This window comes from Akebia trifoliata, chromosome 3, assembly GCF_017979445.1.
Source record: "Akebia trifoliata isolate Shusen 1 chromosome 3, ASM1797944v1, whole genome shotgun sequence".
Classification (NCBI taxonomy): domain Eukaryota; kingdom Viridiplantae; phylum Streptophyta; class Magnoliopsida; order Ranunculales; family Lardizabalaceae; genus Akebia; species Akebia trifoliata.
In genome coordinates, this window is record NC_141377.1 from 56,445,771 (window position 1) to 56,460,596 (window position 14,826).

General features: G+C 36.3%; 1 protein-coding gene and 1 pseudogene across 2 annotated transcripts; both read left to right on the forward strand.

Annotated features, from left to right (window-relative positions):
* Positions 1-1,379: 1,379 nt before the first annotated feature.
* Positions 1,380-10,914, forward strand: LOC147408217 (tobamovirus multiplication protein 2A-like). 2 transcript variants are annotated; one of them, XM_086437120.1, is made up of 7 exons: positions 1,380-1,529; positions 1,800-2,112; positions 6,638-6,737; positions 7,603-7,683; positions 7,766-7,870; positions 10,089-10,283; positions 10,480-10,914. In XM_086437120.1, the coding sequence occupies exons 2-7, from the start codon at positions 1,877-1,879 to the stop codon at positions 10,591-10,593; spliced, it is 831 nt and encodes a 276-aa protein (XP_086293246.1). In that variant the 5' UTR covers positions 1,380-1,529; positions 1,800-1,876; the 3' UTR covers positions 10,594-10,914. The 2 variants fall into 2 exon arrangements, with proteins under 2 accessions (XP_086293246.1, XP_086293247.1); XM_086437121.1 differs by lacking the exon at positions 1,380-1,529 and having other exon boundaries at positions 1,589-2,112.
* A 1,702-nt stretch (positions 10,915-12,616) lies between these two features.
* On the forward strand, positions 12,617-14,404 carry LOC147408218 (pentatricopeptide repeat-containing protein At5g66520 pseudogene; annotated as a pseudogene).
* Positions 14,405-14,826: the final 422 nt, after the last annotated feature.

Sequence of the window (14,826 nt, forward strand, 5' to 3'; positions counted from 1 at the left end):
GGATAAAAATGTTATCTTATTACGAAGGCACCGTTAACTTGTGCCCAAGTGCCGTAAGGGCACAAGTTATGCTGCATGAAATACGCTTCCTATTTTTTTTTTTACCATGTAAAATGCCTTAAAAATTATTTTTTCTACCAAAATATCTTCAAATGCTTATTTTGGAGATGCTTTAAATGCATTTTAACATGTACCCTTACCCACACACGGGTGAATTTATAGTGGGAGCATTTGCCCCTATAAGAATTTTCAAAGTCTATGGATTAATGAGCTGTTACGACAGATTTTAGTGGATGATAAAAAAATCTGTTGCTATTACCTTCACAATTTTTTTTCCACTCTCAATTACCCCTCAACTATTTTTTTCCACTCTTAGTTTTCCCCATATATATATATATATATATTTATACTATTGGTTGCCCTCACATGGGCAAAATCCTGACTTTGCCCTTAGTACACGTTAACAAAAATAAGTCGTGATAATATGTCTTGTCAAATGGCATACTCAACTAACTCCATGATGTGAACACATTTGAAAATTATAGATCTCTACACCTCGGGATGCATAGTTCCCTTAGATGTACTAATCTACGACTCCCAAACTTGTCCACATCATGGAATCGGTTGAGAATTCTATTTGACGAGTCATATTATCACGACTTTTTCTGTTAATGTGTAACTAGGGGGTGGAGTCGGGATCTTGCCCATGTGGGGGTAATCATACATTTCTCTATGGGAAAGTGCAATCATGTATCTCGAGACATACAAATCTACTATTCTCGAAGTTGTCACCTCACAGAGTCGATTGAGTATGCCACTTGGCGAGTCGTAGTATCATGACTCTTACCAAAAATCCTATTATGAGAAAATTTTCCCCCATATTTTACACTCCAAAGGCACTTGGATTTCGTTGGTTATACATAATTAGATGGTTTTATCACCTTTAAATTGACCTTACACTTACACTTGACGGGTAGCTGTTGTCCCCAACGACAGCCGGTTCCATCAAATCATCTTTCCAGCGAAGAGAAATTCCCGCCTATTTAATGTGGGACCCACTTTCCTAATATCTAATTTCAAGCTATGAGTTCAGATAAAAACTAGTTATTTTGTGCATCGCGACCCACCAAATTAAATGACCCTTCTATTTCTGACAAAATCATCCCACGTGTCACGGAACATGCAAGAGAGGGTAGTTTCGTAAATACGAACTTTCAGACCGACATAAATATTTCTATATAACCAAAATAACCCTCCAAAGATAACCATATTACCCTAAGACGCTCGATATTTTAAAAGAGTAGTTAGGGTATTTTGGTAGACTTTGCAATGAGAAGATATTTCTCCTTCCACGTGTCAAAACAAAACTGTCTGTCTGCCGTCTTGCAATTATTATTAATTATTAAAGAAAAAAAATGAAATCTTTTTCCCTCTCTTCTTATTAGGTTTCAAGATTATAACTTTCGTTGTAGCAGTTCTCTTGATTTCGGTTTTAGCTCACAATCCCACGAATTTCGATAATTTCTACTGTAAGTTTCTCGATATTGTAATTTCTGAGCAAACCTAATCGAAAACTCCTTTTTTTAACGATAGTTAATCGAGATCAGGTCATCGAGATTGTTAAACTTTTTTCCCCAAAAGTTCCTCGAAAGTAAAAACTCTAGAATAATCATGCATGAAACCCTAGAAAAACTTCAAAAAGTTCCAATTTTTTTGATGCGTTTTGGTTCATAATCCGACGATCAGAAGAAAGATTTTGATTTTTTATTAAGTTTCGTTGGATTTTGGGATAAATGCAGGTTTTTTTATTTTAATTCGACGAGGTTATGTATTAGAGAAGAAATTTAGATCGGATAGATTTGTGGAATTCGAAGAGATGACTTGCAGAGGGTGCCTCGAATGCTTATTGAAACTTCTTAACTTCTTGTTGACTTTGGTTGGATTGGCTATGGTGGGTTACGGGATCTACCTGTTCGTTGAATGGAAAAGAGTTTCTGATGTACCAGATATCTCTCCAGCGAGCGATAATCATGAATTCGTAGAGCTCGGTCGGCCTCTGTTGATGGTTGTCTCTCTATCGGCCAACATTTTCGAGAAATTGCCGAAAGCTTGGTAACCCTATTTCTTATTTTTTGGAGTTTCGGAGAGATCATTTATTGTGTTTTGGATATTTCTTTAGAAGCAGAGCAATCTGAAGAAATCCTTGGGCACCGATGGAGTTTTATTTTTTTATTTTTATATTTTATATTTTGATAAGTGAAGAATTTATTAAATTAATAAAGGGAGGACGAATGGCCTACAAGAAGAACAAAACACGACTTACTAGAACCTTTACAAATCAAAACCCATCTAAAGCGGACACTTCTATTGGTATTTTGTTAAGCTCAGTCATTATTTGTTTTGTGCAACATGTGGTTTCAAATTTTCCCATCATTTAGCATTACTAAGTGAAATTTTTGATGTATTATAATCTCAACTACAAGAAATTTATCAATCTGTAGCGCTTAGTTGTTATTCCTAATATAATTTTAGTTTCAAAACTTGTTCAAATGGGAAAAACGAATATAGTGATGCAAGCGGCATGTGATTGTGATGCCAATGGTGTGATGAAAATGCACAGAATCCTTGATATTGTTAATGCCTTGTTATAATGAAGTTTTGAGTAATGTGATTTGTGAGAGGAAGAGAAAGAGAAAGAATATGGGAGAAGAAAACTCTCAATTGAAAAACAATGGTCGTCCCTTAGGTATGCTTCATCATATGTTACTATCTTACACTATAATGATATTACATAACTATCCTTCAAGTTTAGGGTCATACGTGTAGAACATAAAATTTTGTAACATCTAACAACAATTACCCTAGTTCTTTACTCCTCAACATTTTCTATTCTTTTATTTATTTTTGTTATCTATTTTTTGGTATTTTTCCTACTAAGTGTGCAAGAGTTTTCCTGGTATGTGCCAAAGTGGTCTAAGGGAAAGTTCCGGGTGGATTCTTGTTGAAGAGGTTAACAATGCTTCATTGTGAAGGGCATTCACACCCCACAAAATTGTTTCCAGAACCCTTATTTTCAGCAAAAAGTCACTTTTTTTCCATTGGAAAATGCCCTAATATGTTGTCTTTGTCATTGAATTGTTGTTAGTTAGCCATCAAAAAATAGCCGATCATACTCTCCATGTATGGATTTGTTAGCTATTATGCCACCATTGCAAAAACTTCAATTAGTTACGATTTTTAGAAGTTTTGCCGCATTATTACATTTGCTAGACCTAATAGCTTTGTTGGCATTATTGCTGCTTTCTGGCAACCCCTTGCCACCAAGTAATGGTGTCACTGTGTCAGCATTAATGTTAGTTGTTTTTTTGATAGGTTAAAGGATTTGTTAATGCCAAAAAGCCTAAAAATAAAACGAAGGTATGAGGAGATAAAAGCAACCTACTAGAGGAGCAACACCTCAAAAGAAAACATAGCACAAACCATACCCAACCCAATTTTGCACCACTAGCCGCCCAATTACACGATCAAAGCATCCAACCTAAAAACAAAATAAACAAAAAAGACCTATTTGAACGCCTGAAACATTTTAGACAACATGAACACAATAGCCTTTTTTCCTGATCGATAAGCCTGTTTTTAATGAGTTTAGTAACTCGGTGCTGGTAGGATTTGAACCCAGGTATCTGGTGTCATCACCTAAAGATTTTACCAACTAAGCTAGTTGGCACCTGCATGAAACACAGTAGCCTTAATATCACTAATGATGTCATTTACATTCTTTTCCTTACTCGCTAGGGGCTTGGTCTTCCTCTCCTTCCAAATACCCTTTAGCGTTGAAAGCGTATGAGAACCAACTTCCATAGAAGGTATAAGTAGACCATATTAAAAGATGTGAAGAATTGTGTAGAACGCCTACTGGTTGGGTTGGATAATCAAGTTAAGGCTCCACCCTTTGGTACCCCCATGTGGTTCAATGATTTTAGACCACAATAATGGAGAGTCCAAATGGGACTCTACCACCTTAAACCTCAAAAACGTTTGAACAAGGTCCAACTTTGGTCTTGGTATAGCTATTTGCTTAATTGGTGAAAAGTGATCTTTACCGGCTGCTAGAAATCAAGAATCTATCTAACTTGCTTAACATCAAATTATCTTGATTATTAGATCCAATAAACAAACTTCCTTCAAGGGGATCTATCAACTGTTGTACGTTGGGAAACTTCTGTGGGGTTGAGATGTGCAACTGTGGGAGGCTAGTCACATCCCAAAAGGGATGTGGGATACCTTGTGTTATCAACAAAAAAAATAAAAAAAAGAAGAAGATTCATGAAGGAATTTCACTTGATGAATTCACCAAATTCTTTTATACTTTTGACTTTGCTCTCCCCTTTCTTTTCATGCAACCTGATGACATTAAATCCCCAACCAAGCACTGGGGAGCCATTCCAAATACCTATAATATCCTCAAGCTCATTCCAGAATGCCTCTTGTGAGATTTTTTTGAAGGACTATAACCCCTAACAACACCTAATGGAAATTCTCGTTATAATGCTTACACAAACTAAATACAGAGAGAGCTTTAAATGGGGAGTCAATCACCTTAATCTTTTTTTTCCTCCCATGCACAATGCCTTTGTTAATCCCATAATGGGAAGAAAGCACCACACAAGATCTCATGCCCCATAATTCTTTGATTGTGTTCTACTTCAATATCTATACTATCCAATTTAGTAGTGGACTGTGAGTTTGTTCAAATCTATTGCCTCCAAGAATGCAATTATCGAGATGAAGAGTCGCTTACAACCAAGTGCTTGTTTATGAAGAAGTTAGCCATCAAAGTCTAGTTGAATAATTTGCCAAATGCTTGTTAATGAAGAAGTTTTCCATCAAAATCCACTTTAATTTGCCAAATGGAGAGTGTCTGCCCAAGAACAAAGATGCATCCAAATGTGTAGTAGAGAATGAGGAACAAATAGCTCAACTCTAATGGGCCTTGATCGATCCACAATCGGTTTGACCGAAACCTGTCGGATTATAATCTGAAAATGTGAATGGGCCTCGATGGGCCAAGATGAGCTTGATCAAGAAGGATTCAGAGGCTCAAAAATTGGTAAAATGAACTTGATCGATGAAAGATTCAAAGGTTCAAAATAGATGTGTAGCTTGGTCACTATGGATTCAGGGGCTCTTTGGGATAAAAAGGAACTTGATTACCTTGGATTCAAGGGATTTGTTGGTCAATGATGTTTGGGCTACATAAAATCCACAAGCATTTATATATTTCTTTACAAAGCATAGAACTAATCAGGGTTTTGGAAAAGAATGGGATCTAAACATATTGGCAAGTAGACAAGGTCAATAGAAATGGATAGGTTTATAGGGGCATTGAGTGGGTTGGCTTCGAGCATATAGGTATCTTGGATGGTTGAAGAAGTTGATCGAAACTCTGTAAAAATGAAGCTCAAAGTAGTCTTTTTTTTGGCTCAATAGGCAACTTTAAAACGTTTCCCACAAAATATTTGTGGTTGTCTTTAACCTCACAACCGAAACAGAGGGTTGGGGTTTTGACACAAGGAAAAAAAATTGATATTCAAGAAAAGCATACTAAGAGGCAGCAATCGTGGATTCCTACAATTAAATAGCATCGAGCAAAGTGGTTTCTTTTTTTATTGATGTACTCCACCAATGGCAGAAGGACTGAAACAACAAAGAGGGCTAGGTGATGAACTCGAACGCTGATGCAGCTTTTTTTTTCGATTTCAAATCTCCCGATGTAAGATAAGCATTCTAACATCTACTGGACAGGAGATGCTTGAAGAAAAACCTGAATGAGAATCAGTAGTGGAAAATACAATGATGAAAATAACGTAGAATGGAAGGCTGATGATAACATGATGTGATGTAGAGATGGCATCATAGAGGGATAGAGATGGATGTGAACACTTCTGATCTTGAGGATGACTCTTGTTCTTGCATGCAGGGTGTTTAGTGAAGGATGGATTTTAAGGTGTAGAATTGACGGTAGCAAAAAGAAGATGGAGGTTTACGATGGTTGAAATTGATGCTTGGTGAGTGGCAGGGCGCCGACCACTAAATATAACAGGACCTTGAGCTCGATCAGAAGATCAAGTCTTTGATACCATGTGAAATAATGAGATCTAATTTATTCTGGATGATTAATTACATAACCTGAAAGGGGTTTATATAGAAATAAATGAAATCCTAACTAAACAAGGAACATAATCAAATAGGATCTTATCTAAATCTCTAACTAACTAATCCTATCTAAATTCCTATCAATATGATTCGGTGTAGCGCAGTACACCTTATTACACTACTTCAGATCAATACTCTCAACACTAATTTCATAGTGACGCCTGATTTTTGCATATATACTTTACACATATTTGTGGATCGGGTCTGATAATTACTTGAAATTTGAAGTCTTTCTCAAAAACAAAAACATATATTTTGCTGGGGTGATCAAATTTTGAATTTCTGTATTTGTTCATAACATTTTTTAATCAGATTTTCTAAGGGCAAAAGGATCTACAATTTGAGTGGATTTTATAAACTCCTTCCACCTTGTCCAGTGCAGCAGCTAACATTACCACAATACAATTATGTGTGGTTGCAGGTTCATATACTTGTTCATTGCCATTGGAGTAATACTCTTCATCATATCTTGTTTTGGTTGTATTGGAGTGGTAACCAGGACTGGATGCTGCCTGATTTGTGTATCCTGTTTTCTAACATGTCTATTAAATTATTAATTTTAGTTTTATATTGTTCTCTGTGTGTGTGTGTGTGTTTCTTTTTTCATGACAAATTGACTCCAGTTTTGTGTCTTCGGAAGTTGAGTTTATTTTGTTCTGTTGGTTTCCCTATTATTTTGTTGGTTAAGAAACCTCTCTCTTTTTCATGATCTATTTGCAACTTAAACTGTGCAAGCATCAAATGTGTGCCATGCAGTGTTGTCAAATGCAGTTGCATATGCGAATATGCGATCGCATATGCCATTTCCAAACTGAATTTCGCATATGCTAGCATTGCATATATAAAATTATGCTATCTGCACAATATGCGATGTCATACTGTCCAACGGTCATATTTGGACACAGATTTTCTTTTCTTCTTTAGCTTAAATTCATTTCTCTCTTATAAATATGCTACTTCTTCCCCTCATACACCTTCTAATCTCTGTCTTACTCTCATAAAGCCACCAACTATTAAATCTCATTACATTTTCTAATACATTCTCACATAATTATAAATTTTCTCTGATCTCTACTCTACACTATTACTCACAAAGTTCAAGTCTGAACTTAAGTCACTCTCAACTCTCAACTTTCAACTCTCAACTCTCAACTCTCAACTCTCAAGACTTAAAAGAAAAATAAAACTACTCAAGAATTGAGATTTAAACATTTTCTACATTTTTTCCTGTCCTTTTTTTCCCCCTTGCAGCATATGCGATGTGTGAAATGGCGTATGCGAACGGCATGTGCTAGTCGCATATGGTCGCATATGCTATTTAGCAACATTGGTGCCATGTGATATTCTTTAGTTTGATGCTTGAATGGTTTCCTTAAACCAACCCAGTATTCAGTATTGGTGATTCTGTTGATCTTAGCCGAACTGGGATGTGCAGCTTTCATATTCTTTGACAAGAGCTGGAGGGATGTAAGTTTTACATTATCAGATGACCTCCTTTCTTAGCTGGGTTACATACTTAACTAATTATTGGTATAAATGGCCTTTACAGGCACTACCAACTGACAGAACTGGAGAGTTTGACTCGATCTATAGTTTCTTAAAGGACAACTGGAAAATTGCAAAGTGGGTTGCCCTAGGAGCTGTTATTTTTGAGGTAAACATAATCATGACACTGTTTCCTATTTTTAGGATTTTTTTATAATTTCCTTTTTGGAATACTTGGAAGATGTATTAGTAGAGCACTACATGATTAGATACTTTAAAACACATATTATTCTTCTCATTTTTTATGCAATTTTTCTGAACCATGATTTATTGCCTACTGGATTGTGTTGTTTATGTCAAAAGAAGAAAAGGGAAAAGTTTCGCGAGTTTATGCATAGGAAATGTTGAAGCTAGTTTCAATTATTTAGTTTATCTTCATTACAATCTATGATGTTGAGCAGAACATTCTATGATATTATAAAGCTTTTCTATCCCAGTTCTTGATTGGTTCTCCCTGATGGAAACAATGCTCGTCTCCATTAGGGTCTGTTTGGTTAGAACCATGGTTCATTAATACTGTTTTAGAATGTTTTGGTCAAGACATCTTGATACTTGGAGACACCAGAATAAAATTATATCTTTTGAGTTGTATTGCTGTCTTAGGATATGCTTTTCAGAAAAAGCCAACAGAATCTGCTCATACTTTCCCATGTCATGCCTTATCTATGGTTAAAAAAAGTAAATTTTTGAAAAGAATCATTCACAGTGTTTCAAAACATTCCTAATGTTTCTGTATTAATTAATAATTAAGTGCTACATTATTTTTTACTAATTTATAAATTTCCATAAATTATAAGCAGGCATTATTATTATTTTTAAATACAATAGAGAAGTTAGAAAATAGTTTGTAGAAGATGTTCCAATAATGTTTCCTTCAGTTCTACCTGGAAATGAAAATATCTTGGTACATTTCATGAAATTGCATTGAATTTAATATAGTTGACTCCATTTCCTCCTCACTCCTCTCTTGTTTTATGTGCCACACAATTAAAGTTCCAAGTGATTCTTTTTCCTGGTTTGGGAGCTACTTCTAAATATTTCTGGTGGGACTTTACCAATGAACACAGATTAGCATTTATAAATTTATAAGCTTTTCATCTGTACATTGTATGATGGTTGGGAGATGAATGAAGGGGAATGATGGGTGGTGTATTTCTTTTTTTTGCTTGTACTGTAAAATCCCACACATTTGACACTTACAAGCATAGAAGGGGGATTATAACCATCCAACCAATGGTTTGCGTCTAGATTTCTAAATATTGTTCCGATAAGATGATCCAAATCTCCTAATGATACCTTTTTATTAGGCTATTGCAATATATTCATCAGAATTGTTAAAAACAGTGCAGTTGGATGGATGAGTTGGGATTAATCATCTTGATTTTTGTTCTGCATAGGTCCCTTGAGTTAGTTCCTTTGATTTATTGTCATGTCAGGTAGAAGTGAACATGCACCTAATTTGAAACCTTTTCCTCCCTTTCTTATCTTTTTAAGTTTAGGGTACTAGTACTGGAGATTACGTAGGGAATTACAGCTGAGTACCTTCACCAAAGCATGACCGAATTATAGAGATTTAGACCCATGATCTTCCATAAAGGTTGATACTCCTTGCCTCCTGCACTAGGCTGGTGTGTTAACTAGAATCTATTGTAAGTGATGTTTACACACTAGACCACAGATTGAATATGGTAAAGGGGATCTCCAGTGTTTTCAAAGTTAAACTTAAACCATCATCATCATACCCTTATACCAAGGGGTCAGCTAGAATGAATGTTGTTCATTCAATTCTTTAAATTTCATTTTTTTGTCAATTCAAATATGTTTGTATTCCCACTCTTATTGCCTCGATTCACGTTCTTCTTGATTTTATTCTCTTTGAATCCTCATCTTGCATGTTCCTCATGGGGTCTCTATCGATCTTCATTGCACATGACCAAAATTTCTTACTTGACTTTTCCTTAGCTTATCACCTATTGCGCTTTGAATGCTTTCTTTTCTAATTTTATCTGTCTTTGTCTTTCCACTCAAATATCTCTGCAATTCAGCCCCTTAGTGTAAAGTCGGTCTTACTGCCATTTAATATATCTACTCCCAAAATATTTTGGAATTTCTTCACGCAGATCAAGAGTGTGTAAATGAATTATATTGTTTGAACAGTTAAAAGCACTGGACAGTCCGATTCTTTATTTCTCAAAGATTGACTTTGGGTTATGTTTGTCTGCCGGTCAAAAATCAATCATGCATGATATGTTTGAATAGAATAGAGAGAATGCTGATGTCGTTGAATCCTATTATTGGTATTATCATTATTATTGGTGTAAGTGCAGGCACTGTTGTTCTTCTTAGCACTGATAGTCCGGGCAGTAAACAGCCCTCCAGATTATGACAGCGATGAAGAGTACTTGGCCCAAAGGTCTGCAATCCGGCAGCAATTGATTCCTTCAGCAGGGGCGCCTGTAGCTGGCACCCTTGATCAGCGCCCAATCAGGAATGATTCTTGGAGCACACGGATGAGGGAAAAGGTGCGATCCATTTTAGTAGAATCTCCATATTTTATTCTAAAACTTGAGGGATTATGTGGTAGGTCCATCTGCTAGATCATCTTTCCCTGGTCTTCTTGAGGGTTTTTTACATTTTCCCGAGTCATCAAATTATTGCATACTATTGATCTCTAATACTTCCATTTCTACTCTCTGTGTCTTTGTTCCCTGTAATCAGTATGGGCTTGATACAGCCGAGTTCCCATACAATCCCTCTCAATCAAACAGATTCCAACCAACGGCAGCCCAGCCAGAAGAAGAGCGAGGACGGCGCTGTTGCACCATCCTGTGATACTGAAATAATTAATCATCTGGGTTTTTGCTCAGATTCAAGGAGCATGGATTTCGGATTTTAGATTATGCTGGACACTCGTGTGCTAACTTCGGATTTTAGACTCATGTGCAAACTTCGGATTTCATGAGAGGTGATCTTTGTGTGTTTGTGTTGTGCTGTGTAGAGTACAAATCCAGGAGCTTTATTTATCCCCTTTTATTTTCTTTTAGAAATCAGTGGCAGGAGAGTAGTCCCCTGACAGACAATTACATAATAATATGTATAACTAAGGTTCTAAATTTGAACTTTGCATGAAAATGATTAAACTTCAAGGTTCAATTCGATGTGTTTAAGTTATGTAAAAATTGAAAACATGGCGAAGACTAAAAAAAATATTTGCAAAATGTTCGAAAACTTCATTGATGTTTTAGGAAGTAATAGGTAAAGTATAATAGTAACACGTTTTTAAAGTTACATAAGACAGATGAATTTAGAGGGAATTTGATTGGATGTTAATAATTATCCATTAGGGATAAAATCATTTAAGCAAATGAAATGCTTCTTTGATTCTTGAGTTAAATTGATGTGCCACACCAGCAAAAGTTGGGGACTTGGGGCTTTCCCCTTAAATTGTGGTATTTTCATCTAAAAATAAAAATTTAAAATAATGTAACAAATAAGTATTGTATGCATGTTTGGATAATGCATTTGGTTTTCCTAGAAATTAGTCAGTCAATTTCTGTTTGATGGCAAAAAGGAAAATCTGTGTAGGATAATATCATCTCAGCTATGGATTTTTCTTTTTCTTTGGTGTAACCTCTTGGAGCTTTCGATGATTTCTACGGTAGATGGGCCTGGGTGTGCTGTATTTCTGGTATGTAATGGGATTTTTTTAAAAGGTTTTTGTATTCTTGACTGCCCATTTGATTAGTCTTTTTTCTATTATAATATATTTTTATTTTATTTTTTGAACCCTTCTAATTTGTTTGAAAGTTCTGATCCATTGTAATACTTTTTATCAAAAGGCGATAGGTGGATTTCACTTCTTCAGACAGTAAATCCATGGAATTTGATAAAATTCACCACGATGGGGACCTATATCCACTCTTCTTCAAAAAAATAAAAATTAAAAGAAACAGATGGTTAGGATTTCAAAGTAAAAAATGTATCCCTAGGAAAAAAGCTCTACTCATCCCTATAAAAGTGATTTTGATCTCAAGGAAATCTGTCTTTCCGTTCATCCTAATCGTCAATTGATGGTGCATTCAACCCAAAAAGTCCCTTGTTTTCCCATAATACCTGTCTTCAAATGTAAACAGGGGAACAGGCAAAAGCATTTGCTTTGCATCTTTCGCCCTTGAAGCCTATGATGTAAGAGTCATGATGTAGAACAGTGTCCGTTCTTATAACAACGTTAGGTGGTTTATGTGACTTAATTTTGTTGGAATTCAAAGACATTGGACTGCGTGCACAGCTTGGTTAAGAGCCTAAGGTGTTATGAACTCAAATAAAAGCATGCCATGTAAACACCTTATCTTTATTATAAGAACCTAGAACTTTCATGACTAAATCTTCTTATCAGTTACCATTACACTATCATGCTATGACCCCTATTTGGTAGAATAATATATATATTTTTCTCATAGGAGTATCAATCTGGGAATTCATAGAATCCCGAATAACCAATAGCACGAAATGTAGGGTAGTTTTGTAATTGCCTTTAATACATGTCGGTTTGGGTTCGAGCTCTTGTGATCGGTGAATCTGAGATTATGTGAATTTTCATATTATTTTTTGTGAGAAAGTTTTTTTTTGAGATATATTCTCAAATGACTCGCACAAATCATTCCTCAACAAAAATCTTGTAGGCCATCACTTGATTCAAACGTAATTTATTAACTAACGGCCTTAAAAAGAGTATTACGTACCATCACCTCTTACTTATGCACGGGAATTCTCCACAGGGGCAAAACAGTCTTTTGGCTCCACTTATATTATCTATCTTCACTTGTCAATCTCCTTTCCAACGTTGGGAATAGGGATGCTTCAACGGTTACTTGCCTTTAAGTGCCGTTGGTATTTAAATTCAAATATTTCCCCATCACCTAACAAAAATTTCTCTTCTTCTTCCAACATAAAACATCTTAAGCAAATCCACGCGAATTTGATCAGAAGCGGCAGCATTGAAGACATTCTAACTGTTGGCAAGTTAGTTGCCGACATCGCCTTATCGAATCCTTTGAACCTCGATTATGCCAGATCAGTTTTCGTCGGACTCAGTTACCCTCCCAATGTATTCATGTGGAATTCCATGATAAGGGGTTATGCACATAGCTCTAAACCTGAAGAGGCGATCGTCTTGTATTGTAAGATGCTAAAGGAAGGCTTTTCGCCTAATAATTACACATTCCCCTTCATTTTCAAGGCATGTTCTCAACTCATGGACCTCAATCTAGGTTAGGGTTACATGGGTCCCTAATCAAACTTGGCTTCGAAGATTGCGACACTTTCATACAAACTTCGCTAGTTAATTTTTATGCTTTGTGTGGGTCAATAGAGGATCGCTCGTCAATTGTTTGATAGATGTCCTCAAAGAGATGTTACTTCATGGAATTCTCTTATAAAGGGATATGTCAGAAGCAGTCGATACATGGATGTGATTCGAGTCTTTAGAGTGATGCAAAACAGGGAAGACGTTAGAGCCGATGAGATTACTCTACTTGGTGTAGTTTTGGCTTGCTCGCAATTAGGAGCATTGGATATGGGTAGATGGGTTCATGCTTATATCGACAAGAATCAAATTAGGTTAAGTACCAACCTTGCGACTGCACTTGTCAATATGTATGCGAGGTGTGGGACTATTGATGTTGCGTTTGCTTTATTTAAGGGAATGCCTGAGAGGGATGTGAGAACATGGAGTGTGATGATTGGTGGACTTGCCATTCATGGGTTTGCAAAAGAGGCGCTTGCTCTCTTCTTGGAGATGCAGACAGTTGGGATCCGCCCGGATTCCGTGACCTTTACTAGTGTTTTGTGCGCGTGTAGTCATGTGGGGATGGTGATGGAGGGTTTACAAATTCTAGATAGGATGAGTGAAGTGTACAATGTGGAGCCAACGATCGAGCATTATGGTTGTATAGTGGATCTTTTGGGTCGGGCTGGGCGGTTGGAAGAAGCATTGGATTTGATTCGGAGGATTCCATTGAAACTAGACATAGTTTTATGGGGTGCTCTCCTTGTTGCTTGTAGGGCTCATAAAAATGTTGATATGGGAGAAATGGTTGCAAAGGAGATGCTCAAGTTGGATCCCCGACATTGCGGGGCTCTTGTATTCTTGTCCAATGTATATGCCTCCACCGGTCAGTGGTCCCAAGTCGACAAAGTGAGGACCTCGATGAAAGAACAAAGAATTCAGAAGCCACCTGGGTCTAGTTTGATCGAGGTTGAGGGAGATGTTCATGAATTTATAGCTGGAGATCGTTCACACCATCAAACAAGTCAAATAAATATGATGTTGGACGAGATTGGGAGACTTTTGACACTTGAAGGACATGTACCGACTACTAGGGGAATTCCCTATGACATAGATGAGGAAGAAAAAGAGCAATCTTTATCTCAGCATAGTGAGAAGTTAGCAGTTGCTTTTGGATTAATTAACACAAGGCAAGGGGCTCCACTTCGTATAGTGAAGAATCTTAGAGTTTGTGAAGATTGTCACTCTGCAATGAAGTTGATATCGAAGGTTTTTAATCGACTTATAGTAATTAGGGATCGTAGTCGTTTTCATCACTTCAAGGATGGTTCATGTTCTTGTAAGGACTACTGGTGAATACATGAAGCGATAACAAGATCCATTTGTTTATTTTTTCATCTATGAAAAAAGCTTATTAAAAATGTGGATTAAGATGGTGAAAGTGGATATGACGACACTTTCAATAATAGAATACATGGCTTTGAACAAAATGACATGGCAGAACAAGATTGATTTAACTCAACCCCAAATATTTGGGATAAGGCTATGATGAAGATGATTAATATTTGATAAATGTAGTAGGAAGTTAGAACACACTCTTTGTTTTATTCTCACAATTTCGAGCTCATTCTATTCTTAAAGGCATTGATAGATTGGAGGAAAATCATCATCAATGGATGAATTTAGTTTGGTTCAATAATCAAATGGTCTTTTGTGAGTTTCAATTGCCTCATTGTAAGAAATGATCTAAGCCATCTAGTTCAAGAATGTATTAACGA

Excerpts from the sequence above, each read along its gene's own strand:
- LOC147408217 (XM_086437120.1), top strand. The coding sequence starts at position 1,877 with ATGACTTGCAGAGGGTGCCTCGAATGCTTATTGAAACTTCTTAACTTC. Across the intron at positions 7,684-7,765 it reads TTGACAAGAGCTGGAGGGAT|GCACTACCAACTGACAGAAC; the intron begins GTAAGTTTTACA and ends TGGCCTTTACAG. Across the intron at positions 7,871-10,088 it reads TAGGAGCTGTTATTTTTGAG|GCACTGTTGTTCTTCTTAGC; the intron begins GTAAACATAATC and ends GTGTAAGTGCAG.